The sequence below is a fragment of the Haemaphysalis longicornis genome, unplaced genomic scaffold (assembly GCF_048455015.1).
Source record: "Haemaphysalis longicornis isolate Haplotype H1 unplaced genomic scaffold, Haemaphysalis longicornis Haplotype H1 scaffold_7, whole genome shotgun sequence".
Classification (NCBI taxonomy): Eukaryota; Metazoa; Arthropoda; class Arachnida; order Ixodida; family Ixodidae; genus Haemaphysalis; species Haemaphysalis longicornis.
In genome coordinates, this window is record NW_027526422.1 from 119,437,765 (window position 1) to 119,457,437 (window position 19,673).

General features: G+C 48.0%; 1 protein-coding gene across 1 annotated transcript in view; it reads right to left on the bottom strand.

Annotated features, from left to right (window-relative positions):
* The window catches only part of LOC144146887 (2,4-dienoyl-CoA reductase [(3E)-enoyl-CoA-producing], mitochondrial-like), a 48,800-nt gene that overhangs the window by 4,714 nt on the left and 24,413 nt on the right, over positions 1-19,673 (bottom strand). The window contains exons 5-7 of the mRNA XM_077678847.1: positions 18,560-18,659; positions 8,180-8,252; positions 7,483-7,626 (exon numbers count right to left, since the gene is read on the bottom strand). Of these exons, the coding sequence (XP_077534973.1) occupies positions 7,483-7,626; positions 8,180-8,252; positions 18,560-18,659 (317 nt within the window). The remainder of the gene's footprint in view (positions 1-7,482; positions 7,627-8,179; positions 8,253-18,559; positions 18,660-19,673) is intronic.

Consider the following 19,673-nt stretch of genomic DNA (forward strand, 5'->3'; position numbering starts at 1 on the left):
TTATGGGAATTCAACCGACCGAAATCCAACCATTAGTAAACACGAAAATACCCCCTACGTCGTTTCCTTTTTTCTCCTTTAAACGTGCGGTCTTTGACAGATAAAGTAGATGACATGGCAACACTACTTGAAACGCTTGGCGTAACTTTGACCGCGATACTATTAACAGAGACGTCGTATACTTCAGCATCTGAAGTGTATACTGTCCAAATGGCTATCGGTATTTCTTCCACAATAGGCAGGGTAAACGTGCTGGTGCCGTTAAATTGGCATGCATGCTTGCATATACAAACGTACAGAGAGACTTCCAGTCTACCATAAATGGACGAGGTCTAAGTAATGTAATAAAAACTTAACCCGATCGTAACCCGAGTTACGATCGTAACCCTTAATCGTAACCCGAGTTACGATTGGTATAGTTCTCCACTTGATGTGTTTATTCACTAATATCCCGAACAACTTACTTACAGCCGATGTTGTGCATACAGATATTAGTGATCAGCTTAACTGCTCACCGAAAAAAGTAATGCCCTTAATATGTCATGACAACAAATTAGCAAATCTAGAAATTCAGAAACAGTCTTTCGAAAAAATACATATGTAGAGTCGATAGCGATATGAAAGGCATCGCGGAATATCATGACTTTTTCACTCACGGCAAATAATTTGGTAGCGTGATTGCAGTAGGTTCTTGAAACCCCTAAGCATATAAAACACAAAAATATGATTGATTCGTACCCGTGGAAGCCTACCAGATTATTTGACTATCAAAGTCGCCTGCCTATAAACAATACACGAGAGCTTATCGGTATTACGCTGTTTTCGCGCACGCCCGCCGCACGCACACACACGCACGCACACACACACACGCACGCACACACACGCGCACGCACACACAACAGATACCCAGAGCGTTCGAAACAACTTAAAAGGCAAAAAAAAGCATATTTTCGTGCAGCGATATCGCGCTAAAATGCTGTAACAGCGAAAAAAGAATTCAGCACGCTGGCATTCACTCTGCCCAAGATGACAGAACCCTGGGCTATGGCATTCGCCTTTCAAGCAAACGACCACTAAAGCTGCGTGCAAAGGCAATCGTGGGTGTTAAACAACGTACGTTAAACAACTTTGTACTTGTAGGATCGAGTCAAAATACATAGACCACATATTGAGAGTTTTCTATCCCGAAGACGCGACAACGAAGGCTGATTTACAACTCAAAGCGCAGGCAGCGTCGGCCAGACGAGCCTCGCTTCAATCTTAGGCTAACGGCGCCGCCTCGCGGCGTGTGTCGGAGTTAGCCAAATTACAGGTTTTTGCTGGGGGACGCGCCGAATGGGACGGCCGGAGCAACGGCGCGCCGCCGGCAGCCGATCGCGGAGGCCACGCTCTGGCTAACAGGACCAACAACAGGGTTGACAGGAACGTTGTATGCATTGCAAACACTGGTTGTGCCAAGAAGGGCTTCACAGTCTTTATTTTTACTAAAGGTGTGTTTCTCTCCAATGAACTGCATTATTCTTTTCTTTGCGGAGCAGTTCTGAACAAGGGACTGCTCCCCAAAATTCCCTGAACTGTCGGCACTTCGAGGGGGGGGCTTGCTCAGTATTTTATGGTATATGTGTTCACAACAATCTATCTCCGAAGTTATCTCGCCTTTAAAATTTTGTGTCAGTACCCCTTTAAATGACACCCACAACAATTGCCCATGCGACGTCACTTGAATTCACAAGTGCAGACACCGAAACAATTCGGCATGTGAGCTTAGTGACTCCCATTTATGCCGATTAAAACTACTCATTAGTTTATTAAGTTTGAGAATTGCGAGAAAGCTGAGGAAACTTTTATACTCGCTATTAATCAGAACCAGTTGCTCCTATCGCCTTTTGTAATACCTGTTAAAACATAATTCAATTGGTGTTCACCAATTTAGAAAACGGAATCCCATTCATAACAAGCAGCGCGCAGAAGGTAGCGTTTCTCTGCGGCCAGATATCTGTCTGTGGTTTGTACATTTTTTTTTCCCACCCTTCAAACCAGCCCCTAACGTATCTTTGCTGTACGAGCACTTAATTCTGTCGGGTGCGGGTTACCCAGAAGGTGCAGAAGCTGCGCGAAAGAAGCGCAATGGACGCGAAGCTGCACCAAAACAGGCCCAAAACAACCGTCGCTAAAGAAGATGACAAAGCCGTACCGCCGAAGCCACCGCCGGTGTGAGCAGGCAACTGAATGTTGGGTAACCATTCGCCACGCCATCTACACTGTGCTCCATGAGTGAAAACTGCCCTCCCCCCTTCCCCCCTTAGCTGCATTGGGAGTTTCTTTCTGCACACGCCACGAAGGAACCGTTGGCTGGTCGAGGCCGAAAGCTTTGCTTTAAAAAATTCAGGGAAGCTTGTACTCACGCTTAATATTTCAATGGCGAAGCTGTTGTAGGTCAGCATTGCCAGACTCGAAGCTAAGCTTCAGTATCATTGTTCATTTGCATAGTTGCGGTGGTAGTAATCGTCGCCATTTGCATCGAAGAAGTCATTGCCTTCTTCGCGGTGTAGAGGCCAAAGCCCTCCACTTGGGGTGACGAGGCGCTAGCGACGCCCTCCTTCTCAGTGGGGCGAGGGTGATCCTCGGGCACCTCCCTCTCCCCACGGGGACTTGGGACACGCGTGGAGAGACGACCGTGGAGAGACCGCTGGCGGAAGTGCAGTGCACAGGTACATAAATGCCTTTCGGCCCCTATTGGCCGGTCTTGCATTCGCCGTTGTTTCCCACAAGCGTGGGTCACGGCACACACTGTAGCTCCATTCGATTCAGAAGGGGTGCACGGTAACGTTGCAGAGAAAGTTCTGTGGTGCCGGTGCAGTGCAGCAGCGTGGTTCCGCGGTGCCGTGCATCACGGCTGCACCATCAGTAGCGCCCCTGCGTGTTTACAATCGAGCGAGGTGCAGGCATAGTCGTCTGCTAATCATCCTCGCCTGTTGTCCTTTACAACTGGATGTTTACGGCCATCTGGGTTGCGTAGTACGCATCAGCGACGACGCTAAGTTTGTCCTGCGTATCTTCGAGCTATGTAATAAGGCAATAATGCTTCCCGAGGCTCACCAGGGGAGAACATGGTGCTAGTACTGGAATTAGCCCGGACGCTGAGTTGAAGGCTAAGAGACCGTCTCCTGCTCTCAGTAAGATTCAGTGGCATTTTGCCTCTTCAGAAGAAAGCCCGGTTCGGGCCAGCATAGATTAGTAATGATGAGATGGCATCTGAGGTCTTCTTGAAGGTGGAAGCGCTCGCGCAACGGGGACAAAAGGTAGAAAACAGAGACGACACGGCGCTACCTTCTACCTTTCTACCTTTTGTCCCTGTTGTGCGAGCGCTTCCACCTTCAAGATGAACAGCTACCAACTAGCCCAATTGTCCGTTCTACTGAGGTCCTCCACAGTAGCGTTCAAGCTGCAAGTGGTTGAACACGCCGAGGAGCATGGAAAGCAAACAGCAGAATGAAAGTTTGACGTGGATGAGAGTGTGTGTGGTACTGGATGTGGCAAAAGGAAGACCTTCCCGCAACCAAGTGAAACCGGAAGGCCTTCCATGGGAAGAAGTGCAAGTTCGCAAAACTGAAAAAAAAAAAAAAAAAAAAAAAATAAAGCAGTTTCTAATGGGGTTGGCACACAGAGAGATGGATACGCCGTATCATTTGAAATGATGCGTGTAAAAGTGCTCGGTATTGCCTGCCACATGGAAATTCCTCTGACGGAATTTAAAGCAAGTCGGGGGTGGTTGACACGGCTCATGAAACGCAACAGGCTGTGCATCCACCTTCGAACGACAAAATGCCAAACGCTTCCGAGGGAGTACGAGAGCCAGCTCCTGAAGTTTCACCATTTCGTGTACGCTCTCAGGCGCTAGCGCGACCGCGATTTATCCCAAACTGGGAATGTAGACAAAACCCGTGTTGTTCGACGCACCAGAAAACATCACGGTTGACTTTCGAGGTGCAAGTAGTGTGTCCGTGCGCACGACTAGCGCAGAGCTACGGAGATGCATAATGATGCTGTGCATTACGGTGGATGGCAGGAAGATGCGGCCTTTTGTTGTGTTCAGGGGAGGAAAATGCTCCCGCAGGAGAAGTTTCCTCAGGGAATTATTGTGCACGTGCGGGAGAAAGGATAGATGCCCGACGAAATTGTCATTGACCGAGCAAAAATGGTTGGGGAAAACTGGCCGGGAGGCCTGGTATGACAGAAAGCCCTCCTAGTGCTTGACAGCTTCCGAGGTCACTTGATCGATTGTGTCAAAGACCGGCTTGCGGCCACCCGAAGGATCTTCGCCGTGATTACTGGCGGAATGACAAGCATGCTGCAGCTGCTCGACGTCAGCGTTAACCGGCCGTTCAAAGCAGGATGCCGCCACTGCTACTCAGAATGGCTGCAAGCGATCATGAGAAGACCCCCGTCAGGGTGACTGAAGAGGGCATCGTTGCAACAAGTCTGCGAGTGGATGTTGAGTGCGTGGTGTGTAGTGTCATTTGACACTGTTGTGAAAAGCTTCAAGGTGGTGGGCATTTCAAACTCAGTGGACGGTACCGAGAATGATGGCCTCTGGGAGGATGCTGACGAGGTGAGCTCTTCTGCGAGCGAATAAAGTGAAAGCGAAATGGAGTGAGAATAAGATGCTTCTGTCATGTCACTTGAGTCCCTCTTATGCTTTGCTACAATCACGGAAACAGTACAAAGCATTGGCGGGCTGCCATCAGCCTGATTAGTGTAAGGGCTGCATCCAGGCAATATTCTAGGGAAAAAAAAGTGCGGCCCTAAGCACATACGGTACATGCTACGTCATTACTTTGCACTGTGCTATTAGAAATCACCATATGCATCGATATCGTCATGTTCCTCATGCCACGCATTACATGCTCAGTGCCGCTTGACGACAGCGCTGGAGGTTTTTTTTTTTTTTTTTTTTTTCCAAAGCCACTGTGCATGCCGGGAATGCTTGGCGGTCACCACGAAGCACGCGCTCACGAGTGCTCCGCATTTTCTTGGAAATTTTTCCCTGCAACACCGAACTTATGACTTGTGCAACAGCTACACTGTTAAAACTTAATATTTGTTCTCAGCATGCCAAAAAAACACCCACTGGGTGAAAAGTAAATCAGAGAATACCTAAGCACTTTTTATGGGTTGTGAATGCAAAAGCATGAATGTCCACCTGAAAAACTCTGACACCTTCTTTCGCCTCACGTTGCCAAAGGGCTTTGCAATCTTGGCAATGGAGATGGTTTGCTTTGTGCCTTGCCTTAAAGGGACAGACAACCAATTTTTGTCGAGTATATATTCTCTATCCCAAATGAAAGGGCATCATTTAAAGCACCTTGACGAGAAACGGTTTTTCTGATAACGGCCTTGAAATGTTTAGATCTACAAGCCGTATCTGTCTCTCCTAAAAATAATCCTGGCAACCATGACATAGAGTAGCTCGGCAACATACTTTTGTCTCTATGTGAAATGAAAAACGATATTTAAAAACTTGTCCCCAGCTAAAAAAGTTTGAATCGTAGGCTTTTCTGTTCCTTTATGTGTTTTTTTAATGCAACGGTCTATTTTGCACGAATGCGCCATCTATTGGGATAGACGATAGGTAGAATCTGGCTTCACGTTGTGGAGGTGGGAAGTTCGATTCTCCCCGGGCTACCTTTTTTTTAAGCTGCCGTTGGCGTGTTTGGAAACTGAAATCAAACATTTCTGCAGAAGAAATGCCGCTTACTCAATCAGAATCGTCAAAGCTCCTCACTGGGTCTGCCTACTGAACGCTGCCGTTGATTCTGGGCACGTAGGCTCAGTAAGCCACACTGAGAGCACCCAGCGACGGCGGGCAGCGTGTCTTTAAAATTTTCAAAATAATGTTTAGAAATACATATACAATTTCAACTTGTACAAATACTTGTGTTGAAAGGTTTTCAATACGTAAATAAACGTTTCAGCAGTTACAGTAGCTGCTAGGTTTGCAGGTCACGTGACAGGGACACATATTGTAGTGTCAAGTTTCGACACTACGAACCGCCACCCTTCCGATTTCAGGAAGTTTGCTGCCAAATTAAAATTATTTCCCCAAATTTGTTTAGAAATTGCTTGTGGTTACCGGGCTATATAAAACGCTGGCTTTCATATGAGCTAGAGAATACATATGCGACAAAAATCGGTTGTCTGTCCCTTTAACACCTTCACATGGGCACCACTGCTCACTGCTCCCACCATGTAATGGGAGGGGTGATGATGGCCGATTTCATTGCTTGTTCTTCCGTCTCGCTACTGCCAAGTTTACGCTCGCGCTGTGGAATGCCTCATGAAGGGGATGCTTTTCTTGGAGACGCCAATGCCAGATGCCACGTTTTTCACTGAGGCTCGTGCCATGGAACACCTTGGAATACATATATGTAGCTTGCACACGACGACACCACCGCTCTTTCTAGTGCATTGTTTTCAGCTTCCTTAGTGGTGCTTGTGATAAGCACGGCGAATAAGTTCACAACCTTCTACCATGCATGCAGTGCACAAACACGGCAGCTAAAGTGATGATGGTAGCAAAAATGACTCCAGAGGAGTCATTTTTCTGTAACCAGCTCTGAATGACATATTTTTCGCTTAGTGGGGTTTTTCAGCTTTTGTGTTAAAAAACAGGCACAGACTCTTAAATTTTATAACTGTAGGAAAGCAAAAGCGTTATTGCCCCAGAGGGTTAATTTTTTTCTGTAGTGTTTGTATACATACAAAAAGTGTTGCTGCCAGTATTGTGGGCACCACAATGCATTTCAGCACCAAGGAGCAAAAGCAGCCACAGTGCAGGCAAGCAGTGCAGCGGTGCATCATGCACGGTGCCCTGGCCTGCTGGTAACTGCTGCGGCAATGGGCGAGGCAGTGGAAGGAGTGCAAAGTGCATTCCTCTTTCTTCTCTGCTGCACCCCTGTTCGTCCCCCCATCCATCGCTCACACTGAATGCTTCATGACTTAATTTTACTACCATTTGTGGCCACACCACAGTCGCAGACTTTTCTTGTAGTGGGATACATAAGGCTTTCTGCGAAGGAAAATTTGAAACCCACCTGAAATCCAGCCGTACAGCTACGAAGGACAGATATCAGAAATGTAGCCATACAACCGCATTTCACGTGGATGTCAAATTTTTCCTTAGCAGACACTTACTCCGCCTTGGGGACATCCCCCAAATCTAGCCAATTAACATGACGTCTTCATGGCAAAAATAGCTTAGAGACTTCAAGACAAAGCAAAATTTGCCCACAACACCGTGATCAATTGCCCACACCATGCTAGTACTTGACCCCCAATTTCAGTCATCACTAAGATCATGTGGAAACTAAACTTCATGCTCTAAATTTCAGCACAGTAGAGTGTTTTGTCGACCCTGCATTTTCAGACAGTTGAAAAGTGCTCTTGCGCCCAACCTTCCACACGCTCAAACCCGCTTCTTACCTCCCCGGTCAACCAGCTGGAATAGTCGCTGACCAGGTAGGCTGCCATGTTGGCGACCTCTGCGACCTCGCCCATCCTCTCGATGGCCCCCTTGGCCATCTCCTTGGAGAAGATGCCCCCCGGATCCAGCCTGCTGAAGGCGCCCTTCAGGGGGAGAACAAAAAGAGGAAGGAGAAGCGACATTACGCAGAATGTTAGACAACCAGATTATGGCAGGCCTCCCCATAGTCGAACAAGTTTCTGCAAATGGAAAATTTGGCATCCACCTGAATGTCAGATGGATGGCGACATCTCAATAGGACATCAATTTCACATGTATGTCGCGAATTTTCTCTTCCCGGAAGCTTACTCCGCATTGGAGGCTTCCCACAAACTGGTTGTCGACCACTTGCCCCCCCACTTCAAATTGTTGATCAATTTGCCCTCGCACCACCAATGGCTAGCCTTGTTATCAACATTTGTAGAGCGACTGCCCTAGATAGGTGGTGGTACAACAGGGTTTGAATCCTGGACCAGAACGCACTTTTCTTCAGCTGTAAAGTTTCTGAGGGACGCTTCATAGCTTTCCTTTGTGTCCTCACGTGCGGTGCAAAGCGATTGCAAGATTAATGTTCCAACATAAAGCAAAGAATTCAAACGCACAAGTGCAGGCAGCCACAGTGCAACGCATCAAGCATCATCCTCCCTCAGTGTATACCTTTGTGTAGACTGGCCCTGGTGCAATGCAGTTGAAGCGCATGCCGTACTTGGCCCATTCGGCTGCAAGTGACCTAGAACAACAAATATGCAGCAACAAGCATCAGCGAACCAACAAGTAACCTGCTATCCCCTGTCCCATAACGCAGTCAAACCCCGCTATAAAAAAAATCCTGCAATTTCCGCGACAACAAAATATTTTCGGACCCCCGCGAATGCCCATATAAGCCCGTGTATTTCACATCTCACGGCAACGAAATGTTTTTAGGAAAGCAATCCCGCATTAACGAAATTCTCTGCAAGTCTGGTCGGCATTTTATCTACGCATTTGAGGCTAACAGTGTCCAAAAAGTGCTCAAATGCAACTTTTTTCACGCTAAAACTTCTGCCGCAGCGCGCTTGCATGGCCGCCGACATATCTGTTTGCATAAAAGACCATGCAACAGGCGGCTGTCTGCGAAGACAGCCTCACAGCGACACCATCTGGGGGCGGCACATCGTGACTCATGGTTGTTGTCTCCTGTATAACGCCTTTGTGCCTGATCAGTACCAGAAATTCCACTGTTCTCTCTGGTGGTGCCCTAATCCCAGGTTCTCCTATGTTGGCGAGGGCATGGTCAATGTTTGTCTTCACACCTGGCAACAATAGGTGGTTTTAAAAAAAACTTCTCAAGGCTCTTTGCAAACGTAAAACATGCGTTGTATAAAGGAAACTCTGGCTCTAACGTAGAAAGGTAGTAATGCGAACAAGCACTGACGCACAACTTCTGTTTAACAAAAAAGATATAAAAAGTAACAAGGCCAGAAATAAAATGATCTAGTAAGTGGGTAGGGTGACGCTAGAGCTTGACAGTGGTAATTACAAATCGTTCGCAAATAATTTAACGTGAAATTTTTTGCCTGCTGCGTGTCACTCGACTCAGCCAGCAATGTTACGGGCAAGTTCATTCGTGGGTTTGTGACTCACTGAGAATTGATCGGTTATTCATTATGTGATTGGTGAGGGAAGAATGAGTGTAGCGAGGAGAAGTAGAGAGAAAAACGAGGAGCTAAGGGCATGCTGAATGTTTATCCTAAGCTTATTTAGGGGCCCTCAAATAATGAGTATCACCTTGAGCTAAAGCTTGAAGTCGTCGTTCTTTGCACAGCAGCCTAACATTGGTTATGTCGATGATGGTTGGTGTTTAATGGCACAAGGCCAACGAGGGCAAAGAGCACCAGAAAAGAAGTTATTTAATGGTTGAAGAGAAGTGATTACCACAACAAGGTAGGTATAAAAGCGTGAAAACTGGACATAGTAAAATCAATTAAAGATAATGGTGATGGCTGGCGTATAGGGCCAGATTTGATTACACATGATAGGAAATGAGGTTTAAAAACTTCATATCTGAACAAATACTTAAAAACGCCTTTGACAGAGACCATGGCATCATCACCCAAAAACAACAATGGGTGGAGCAGAGCGTGTTGCCTGTAGAGTTGGGGAAAGTGTTTGTGCCGTGTTGTGTGAAGTGCCTTGCATTGAATGAGTATGTGGACTACGGATAGGGCCTCTCCACACCTGCTGCACAGGGGTTTTGAAGATCCCGTGAACAGATACAAGTGAGTTACGTGTGTGCCCTATCCGTAGCCTAGCCAAAGCGACTTCTGCGTATCTGTTGCGTGTGTCGGTGGTGTATGGTTGTTGTCTATCTGTTCACTCCAGTCTGCTTGCCATGTTTTACGAAGTTGTTGTCTAACGTGTGGATTCATGTCAGTGTACGGTACTGTTGTTATATCTACTGTGCCTTGCAGTGCAGCACTGGCAGCCATTTCATCAGCAACCTCATTCCCGACAATCCCACAGTGGCCTGGAACCCAGCATATAGTTATACCAAGGTTTGCGGTGCATGCGGATAGAATAGCCTTAAAAATCAGATTAACTACACAGTTTTTAGATCATTTGTTAGAGGACAGCACACGTACAATGCTGAGGGAGTCCGTGTATACGATGGACTTGGGAATTTTGTGTTGGACAATGTGATCTAAAACCATTAAGATGCCGTATGCTTCAGCCGTAAAAATACTGTTCTGGACATTCATTGTTTGACAGGCACGAAAGTTCTGTCCGTGCACAGCAAAAGACACAGCGGCAACAGTCTTTGACGCATCACTATAAAATTTTGCCCATCGGTATTTATCCTGTAAAAACAAGAAATGCTGTAGAATCGCAATTCTTGGAGCCCTGTTCTTATCAAGCTGCATAAAAGACACGTCACAGAAACAGGGTGCAGATTCCATGGTGGCATAAAATCAGTGATGGGTGTCTTGTGAATGTCTAAAAAGGGTACCTCATGCTCGGAGGCTTCCTCTCTTACCCTTAGTTGAAAAGGCAGAGAGGCGGAAGGACGATTTAAAAACAGTTGTTGTGAGGATGTATTACTAATGGTAGAATTAAAAGGGTGGTTAGTCAGGGCCATGATTTTCGAGGCATACAAGACATTTATGTTTCAGTTGTTTAATGTGAGGGATGAACGTAAGTTTTTCATCCAACACCACACCTAAAAACTTGTGTTCCTTCCTCGCAGGAATCGAAACGCCATTAAGGGTAATGTCTGGGTCCGGATGGATCCCACACTTCCTGAAGAAGACAACACAAGTGCTTTTTTCTGGGTTAAGTTTAAAACCATTCTTGTCTGCCCAGCTGGCAAGTTTTTTGACACCGAGCTAGACTTGACGCTCACAGATGGACATATTGCATGATTTAATAGATACCTGGACGTCGGCTACATACATTGAATAAGAAATTGTAGGTGGCAATGCCTTCCCAAGGGAGTTATTCTAACTATGAACAGAGTGCAGCTTAGAACTCCACCTTGCGGAACACCGTTTTCTTGCACATGAACCCCCCTTGAGAGTCTGCCACCAACTCTCACACGAAATGTTCTTTCGGACAAATAACTAGCAAGGGTGTTCATCATGTTGCCTGAGACACCAAACGACTTTAGGTCACTCAGGATCCCGTAGCACCAGGCGGTGTCATAGGCCTTCTCAAGGTCAAAAAACACCGTTGTGCAAAACTGTTTATGAATAAACACATTCTTTATACAGTAAAGCCCGCTTATATCGAACAGCGCGAAGATTGTAAAAAAGTTCGATTTAGAAAAAATTCGATATAGAAAGTGAAGCAAAAAAAACTTGCATGAGAGCAATCTTGCCGGCGGAGTCATGAGCTAACGCTGAGCTCTTACCACCCTGCAGTTCACTATTGATACGACATTTTCTCAGAAAGAAAACAATAATTTATTGGGGCGAAAGAACTGCGTGAGTGTAGCCTGCTTCTTTGAGCGCAACACGTTGCTGGTGACTGCTTGCTCCACATTATCTAAACAGTCGACAAGCACAAGACCGCTGCCCTAAATGGCACTGCAGTATTGCCTAGCCGGGCCACGGCAGCGACGGCTTCGCTCATGTTCGGAAGGGGTGCGGAGTCCTCGGCGTCTTCGACAGAGCGGAGACAAGCATGGATACAAGCGAATAATGGCGAACCCAGCGAACCGAGCAAGTGCGGGCAGTGAGTGGCGCGGACTTGAAGTTCGGGGACACCGCAGCCCACAGCGCCCAATGCGGCGCTTCCGGCTCCAATGGCATGCATGCATGTCGCTCTGCCACTACTGCCACGGCCGGTTTGGACGCGCCCGAGCTTGCGCGGAAGTCGCAAGCGACACTCGCGCCACCGCTGCGTGCCGATGTATTGCGGGAAATCCTGCTGCATGCCTAAGGAGAGCGAAAAATCCTGTGCGGGAGAGTTCGATATATTCATTGTGAGCAAAATCACGTTCGATAAAAAAAGCTTTAAATGCGTGTAATTTTTACCAGAACTATACAAGGATTCAATATGGGCAACAATTCGATATATCCGTGTTCGATATAAGCGGGCTTTACAGTACAAGACTCGAGCGCGACAAGTTGATCGTTAGTGGACCGCCCTGCCCTGATGACTGCCTGGCAGCTCTCGAGAAGACCATTGTACTCAAGAAAGTACACGAGCCCACTGTTTATCATCTTCTCAAAGAGCTTGCACAGGCAGCTTGTCAAAGCAATGGGCCGGTAACTGGCAGGGGAGGAAGGGTCCTTCCCTTCTTTCAGGAAAGCCATTACTATGGCCTCCCTCCAAGAGTGTGGAATGTGCCCCGCAAGCCGTATTTTATTGTATAGATGTAGAAGTGTTTCAAGGGTGTCTGAGTGTAGGTGTTGAATCATGGTGTATGTCATTTTGTCTGCACCTGGAGCTGAAGGCTTACATGTGGTCAGGGCCAACGTTTATAGAACCAAGGTCAGTTTTAAAACTCTCCGCCTCCGCCATACCAGCAATACGGCGCCCGAGCAACCCACAGCGCCAGGTGGCGTCGCCGTCGCAACCGGCTCCCTTCAGCCGCTGGGGAAGCACGAGCGAAAGCAGCGCGGGCTGCATCTGTACTGCCGTTGCGAGCTTAATCGCGAAATATGCCGATCACCGTGTTTATAACCTTTTATTTACGCTTGTAAGTGGTAAGTCTAGCCACACGTCACCGGAGCTACGGCGCTCAATCGGCGACAACCATTACGCAGTAGCCGCTTGCATTTCAAAGGCCCCGCAGCTTTGTGACTGCACTTCCGCGTTCGTTTAGAGCATCGTCTGCCATTTCACATTACATAATTTACGTTTCTTGTTGAGGCGGCTGCATATTCTAACCCTCTAGGCAGGAAATGTGGCTGGTGCGTTATGCAGAGACATTAGTGAAGGCTGGCAAACATTGTCATCATTTCGTTAAAAAAGCTTTATCGGTTGAATAAAAGAACCAAAAAGTGGATATTTTTTTAGTTTCAACGAAAGGAGATATTTTCACGGGATATCCCTCTTGGCAAAAAGAATAGGCTGTCAAGTATCAGCTTTGCGTGGTGATGGGGCCGAGAAGGGAATCAAGACGAAGACGACGATCGCAGTGCGCCCGGCACAAACCGTATCTCTGTGTCTCCGCTGCAGTGCCTAGTAGCTCTGTAAATAGTGCAAATACCGCTATTATAATCTCGTCTACGTCGTGCCGGTAAATGAGATTTATTGACAGAGCTTCTAGGCACTGCAGCGGAGACAGCAGCTGACCGAAATAGTTACTTCTTCCCCGACTGAAACACTTTTAAACGAAAAGAAGCTATCCCTCTATTTTCTGAAGAACAACAACAAAAAACCAACATAACTTCTATTGTAATCTCTGCCAACATTCTTTCGCCAGCTCGCCAATTGAAAACGAACTCCTTCCATGTCTCTCAACGAAGGTTTACTGCTCGCTGCCAGCACGTCTAAATTTGCAGCACTTTCTTCGGCTGCACCGTTAGCGCTTGTTTTGGCTTTCTGTGCAGACGAGGTCTGTGCAACAATCTGCATGTTTCGGCGTGGCAATTTCTTTCTATTTGCCGGCGGCTTGGATAGGTAAGAAGCAGGTTTGGAAATATTTTCGGGACGGCTCCTTCGACGAGGCTCCACTTTCCTCACTCAGTTTCTACTTTTTCACTGTTAATGAAGTGGGTGTAGCTCTTTGCTATGTCCTCAGGGTAAAAATTCACGCCACACGCGCGATTTGGCTGAGAGGTTTCGGTCGAGACACGCATTGGCACGGTACCATATATCTACACGAAGGCCGAAGTAACTTGAAGTGCGGGAAAAGCGCTTTTGGGTTTGGTTTCCCCTGTAACCACCCGTGCAACCGGGGACACAACACGCCGGCATGGTGCTCACCTAACCATCTACAACTGGAGTGCGCACGCACGCACGCGCACGCACGCAAGCCCGCACGCGCGGAGACGCTAGCCGCCCAACGGCAGGTGTATCCCTCAGAACGTGCTGACCTCAGCTGCCTCCTCAGCCACCCGGTGCTCCGCTCGGGAGCCGGGTGCGACTGCAGCGCCTTCAATGCGGCTTGGTGCGGCGGCGCCGGGAAACACTTCGAAGTTTTACAACTGACCTTGTTCTATAAACGTTGGTCAGGGCTGCCTTCAGCTCATGAATTGAAAAAGGAGAATTGTAGGAAATGTGCGACTTGTTTCTATCATGCAGGGACTTTTTTTCTGGAGATGTTTTGTGTTCCATGAAAGCGTTTGTGTAGTGTGCTGAACTGGACACGTGTTGGAAGTGTTGTGCGAGTGTGTTAGCCTGGTCTTTGAGTGTGTCCCCTGTTGTGCTAACCAGGGGCAGGCTGTGTGTCTGTTGTCCTTTGAGCTTACGTATACGTATGTGTCCAGACTGTGTGTGTCCGTGTATGAATTAATGGATGCCAAGAAGGTATGCCAACTCTCTTCTTTTGCCTCACAGCGCACACGTTTTCTTAATGCCTTGGCCCATTTGAATAAAAGGAAGTTACCCGACCTGGGGTAATGACGGAGGATACCCCACGCCTTGTTCTGGGCCTCTTGTGCCCGCCTACAGTCCTCATTCCACCACCGTCTCCTCTGGTTGCGCAAGGCACCAGAGGCGTGGGGAATGGACTTTTCGGTGGCATCGAGGATGTGCGCCGTGAGGAGTTGGGTACCTTCTTCCACGTGTATGTGTTTTATGGATGTGTGGCGTAGTTTGAATGTCTCTGTAACTGTATTCCAGTTAGCTCTTGCTTCATTGAACCTGTTTTGGGAAGATGGACTGCCTGGGCCTTTACCTATGTATGTTAGTGAGGTGGGGAAGTGGTCACTGCCGTATGGGTCAGTGCCCACACCCCACTCGAGAAGAGGAAAGAGAACTGTGGGGCCAATAGCCAAGTCAAGATATGAGTGTGTATTGTGTCCTATATTAACGTATGCGGGCTTATTTTTGTTGAAGAGGCATGCTCCAGAGGATATTAAAAACTTCTCTATCAGGTGACCTCGGGCATCAATGCGAGAAGAGCCCCAATCAGAATTGTGCGCATTAAGGTTGCCTGTGAGGATATATGGTTCGAGCAGCTGGTCAACCAGCGCCTCGAAGTCAGAGCTCAAAAGTGCAAGATCAGGAGGAATGTAAAGGGAGCATGCCGTTATCAACCTATTAACTATTATTGTGTGAATTGCTACAACCTCAAGGACAGTGTTCAAGGTGATAGGGTGGCATGCTAAGCATTTCCGGGCGATTATGGCCACACCGCCCGAAGAGTGTGCAGCCAGCCCTGTCCTTTCTGAATACCATATAGCTATTTAAGAAATTTGTATTATTGGAATTTAAATGTGTTTTTTGGACACACATCACACTTGGCTGATTAGCATGCAGAATCCCGTACACGTCGTCAAGATTATTCAGAAGGCCTCTGCAGTTCCATTGAACAATATTTTCTCTTCCCATTATTAAGCGTTCAGAGCTACTGGAGTGTGACTATTTATGTAAGGTTTTTCGGGGCTTGGACTCTTGAAAGGGGTTTTTTAACCTTCTCTGGAGGTTTGAATGAAGGGACCTGCTCCTTCCGCTGCAAAGCGGACAGGAAAGGTCCCACATCCATCTCATCATCAGATTTGTGGGGAGTAGCTGGCGGACCGGACCCCTTGGACTTGGCACCCTTCCCAGTGTGCTTCGTTGGAGCCTCGGCTGCTGAGGGAGTCAGGAGCGCCCCAGGTGGCAGAGGCGGTGCGGCGGGGGTGGGAACTGCCACGGGTGCCTCCGTCTCCATCTCCTCCGTGCCCTCGCATGTACTTTAGGCCGGTGGAGAGGAAGCAGTGGATGCCACGGCTGGCTCAGCCACTGCTGGCTCAGCGAGCGGGGCGGAGGCGGGTTGGGCTGCCTGAGGTTTTGCCACCGGTTGGGGCAAAACGGTGGCCCAACCTCTGCCTGAGGTTGGGCTACCGTTTGAGGTTTCTACCCTTCACCTTAAAACACATCGCCACGGTTGGTTCCAGCTTATGTTTGGAGGCTCGGGGTCCGCGGTGTCGCCAATACCGTCACCAAGATTATTCAAGGTGCCCTGTGAGGGGAACATTGGTTATCACCGCCTCTTCAATTAATATATCCACTACATGCACGATGGAACCATTTCGTGAAGCAGCAGCAATGAAGAAATAAAGGGGGGAGGACAGTGGGAGCGTATGCTTCCAGGGACCGTAAAAGAATATTAGTGGCAGATTGAGACTGAATGGACTTGTAAGCGAAAAGGGGGAGCTCGACGGCCTGGACTTATTTAAACAAAATTAAATTCATATGACTCAGTTATCTATAAACACTTAATCAAGCCTCATTATTTCTCACTTATCGACTGTTACAGAGCGGAGAAAGTCAACCTGCTCTTATCGCAGTGACAACTGTGAGGACATTATTTATTTATTTGTAAATACTTACATTTATTTATTTGTAAATACATACATTTTCATGTGGAACTTTCGTAGTGAACCTAAAAGGGCGAGCGTGCGGGCGCAAACAGTACACTGAACACTGTTTAGTAATTCTGCGACACCCCACATAAAGCTCCGGCCTTTAACATTGGCTAACGAAACCTGAGCTCGCCGTTTTGCAGACTTTTGTAGCAGGAAGACACTTTCGCGTAGCAGACGACGCCAACATGCGTTTCAGTTCACCTCCTCTTGAAACAGCAGCTCGCATTGGCATGGCCATCGAAAAACCTGGGAACTTGGCACCCCCACCGAGAATGGGCTGCTCCAATGGGTTTTGGAGTGATAGAGCAGTTACAGTCGGTTATACAGGAGGCTATGTCACGGCATGTCTTTTTGCTTTGGGTTGGGCCCCAGCTATCATATCCGGCTACTGCTGAATAGCGTGCACACATTCATTGTGTGTGCGGCAATCGGCACGTTTGCTCTCAATCAAAAGTGGAAGTTTTTATCGAGATCAGGCAGCCATCATTGCCCAAGTCAATGGCCCAAGTGGAGGAAGGGAGGATAGCGGCGACAACTTTGTAGAACTGCCCACAGCTCGTTCTACCATTTTGAAAAGCAAGGACGCCACTCTTGACTGGCGGCGTACGCGCACAAAACAAAACAGTGATGGCTGTGGCCTTTCTGAACGTCAACAAAGCGGTTCTCACTTACTCTTGTGGACAGCACTGGAACAGAAAAACAAGCAGAGAAGGTGAACCCGCGGGATGTTTTGGATGCAGTTGACACGATCCTGTCATTCTTAGGCGCGCACGACGACTAGCAATGAACCACTTCTTGCAGTGCGAGAGCTGAGTTGTGGAGTTGCGGCAAGGTGAGGCTCGCAAAGTATTATAACCGACCTTGGGAAATAAATTCCCTGTCTTTGGACGATTTTCCTGTCATTTTTTAATTCCTTCTCACAGCAACAAAAGTCCCACAAAAGCGAATTGTTTGGCTTTCCCCAGCGGATTCGTTATTGTTGTAGTGGTATTCACTGAAGTTGTAGGGACATTTCTTAGAGCTAAAAGTATACGCCAGTTGTCGTGACACTTTGCTTGGGTTGTTAACAAAAGTGCTGCTCCTTGGTATAGTAGCACGCATCACGTTATGCGCCACAAGCATTACTAAATTCATCTTGTATGTAGCGTTTTGTTCTTCTAGCTAGCATTTTTGTGTTCACTGCACTTCCAGCACAAAAGCAGTTCATGCCAGAGACCCCCGGGCAAATCCTTCAGCACGAGGCCTAGAAATCTCAGCGCCGACAATTGCACGATCAATCGCTCAGGGCTGCCATAGCTGGTATTGCTGCAGCTGTGTTGAGAAATCTGACATCGAGGCCTGGCCAGACATGCTCACTGACGGAACACTGCGCAAGTGTAATGGCCTCGTCGTAGGCCAGACCATCTTCATAGCACAGCAAACCCCACCCCACATAAAAGGAAATAGAAGAGGTGATGATCCAGATCATAATGAATAGCATAATGCTACTATTAATTTCAGGGGTTTAACACGCCAAAGCTACATCTGGGCTGTGAGGCGTGCCAAAGTGGATGGCCCCGGATTAGGTCTGACCACCTGGGGACCATTAAAGTGCACCAAAATCTCAACACAGGGGAGTTTTCGCTTTTCACCTTCATCTGAAAAGCAGCCACCACGGCAGGGATTGTACCCGCGTCTTTGTGCTCAGCAGCACAACACTTTGAGCCACCACAGTGGGCAATGCTACTATTGAAAACACTGCTGCTAATACTACAGTGGAACCTTGCAGATGCATGCCCAACTGAAAGGTCAAGAAAAGAGTGCACAAAAAAACATAAGTGCGCTCAAGCGACCTACACCGTTGAGTTGAAACAGAACTGCGCTCCACTCAAGGTGACTACGGCTAATGCCAGGCCAAACTTGACCGACTGCGAATAGCCTCTTGCCTGAATTTTGCGATGTTGTCCACGACTGTACTTTCACTGATCAGCCAATGCCACAGCGGCTGAAGAAAGATACAAAGAAGAAAAGAGGGTACAGAAGGGCAAGGCACACTCACATCATGAGCACTTCGACACCACTCTTGGCCGCCGCACTCGGAGCGACGTAGCCCGATCCATAGTTGGTGTAAGTCGCAGAGATGGCCAGGAAGTTCGCACCTGGACAAAAGAGACGTCAAAGGGTCATGAAATATACAAGTGGGAGCAATTTATTGTACAGCAAGCAATACAACATGACCAGAGGTCCATAGATGAACAACATGCCAGTGATACAATTTGCATCCGTCATACTCCTTGCACACTTTGATGGTGAGAGAGGGAGAGAGAGAGGGGGGAGTAGAACTGTTTTTGAGCATTTCTATGTGTGGGGGTTGCTTAGTCCAGAAGTACAAGCATCGTCTTTGCAAGTTCTGCCCTCTCAGTCAGCCTGAACTGGTCGGCGAGGTGTGCACCAGACAGCGCTGCCTCCCACTGCTCGAGGCTGGGGTTAGGGAAAGGAAGTGGGAAGTCCAAGTTTTGGCGACATTTGCAGACTACATGGCACCGGGACCCTTATGGCGTATTCGGTTGGCCGCTCCTGCCCTCTAGCTCAGAGTCGCCAGATGCCAAGGCAGCTCGCAGTCAGAGCGCGAGAGGCAGCGTACCAACCTAAATGCATCGGTGATCTCAGAGCAGCGCGCTTATCACCACCGTGCAGCCAGCGCGGGAAGTTGCCGGGTAAACCGCGGCGTTTTGTGTCACACGACCCGTCCTCTCACTTCGCAGTCAGAGCGGTTGGAAGCGCTCCGAGTTGGAGGCTCACGCTCCGAAAGAATCAACCGAAGGTAGTTCGAGCGCTTGAATTCTACCAACCGAAGGCGCGGCCACTTTTCAGAGCCCTCCAGAGCGCTCGTAAACGTCCAACCGAATCCGCTATTAGTTTCCACAGAACTTGCATTGAGGTGGATGCTGATTGGGCAACTGCATATGGAGTCAGACTGGGTGAAGGAACGTGTTTGTTTGAAGTAAGCGAATTGTTGTAGAGTGTTGATGCATATACTAATGTGGAGTTGCACCAAGTGGCAATAAACTCCACGCTCCGTGCCACTCCTCTGTTAGGATGGTGCCACTCTATGCCCAACACAGTGCCAAACTAACATTGTCCCTGCTGTGACCATAGGAACCCCTCCCCCA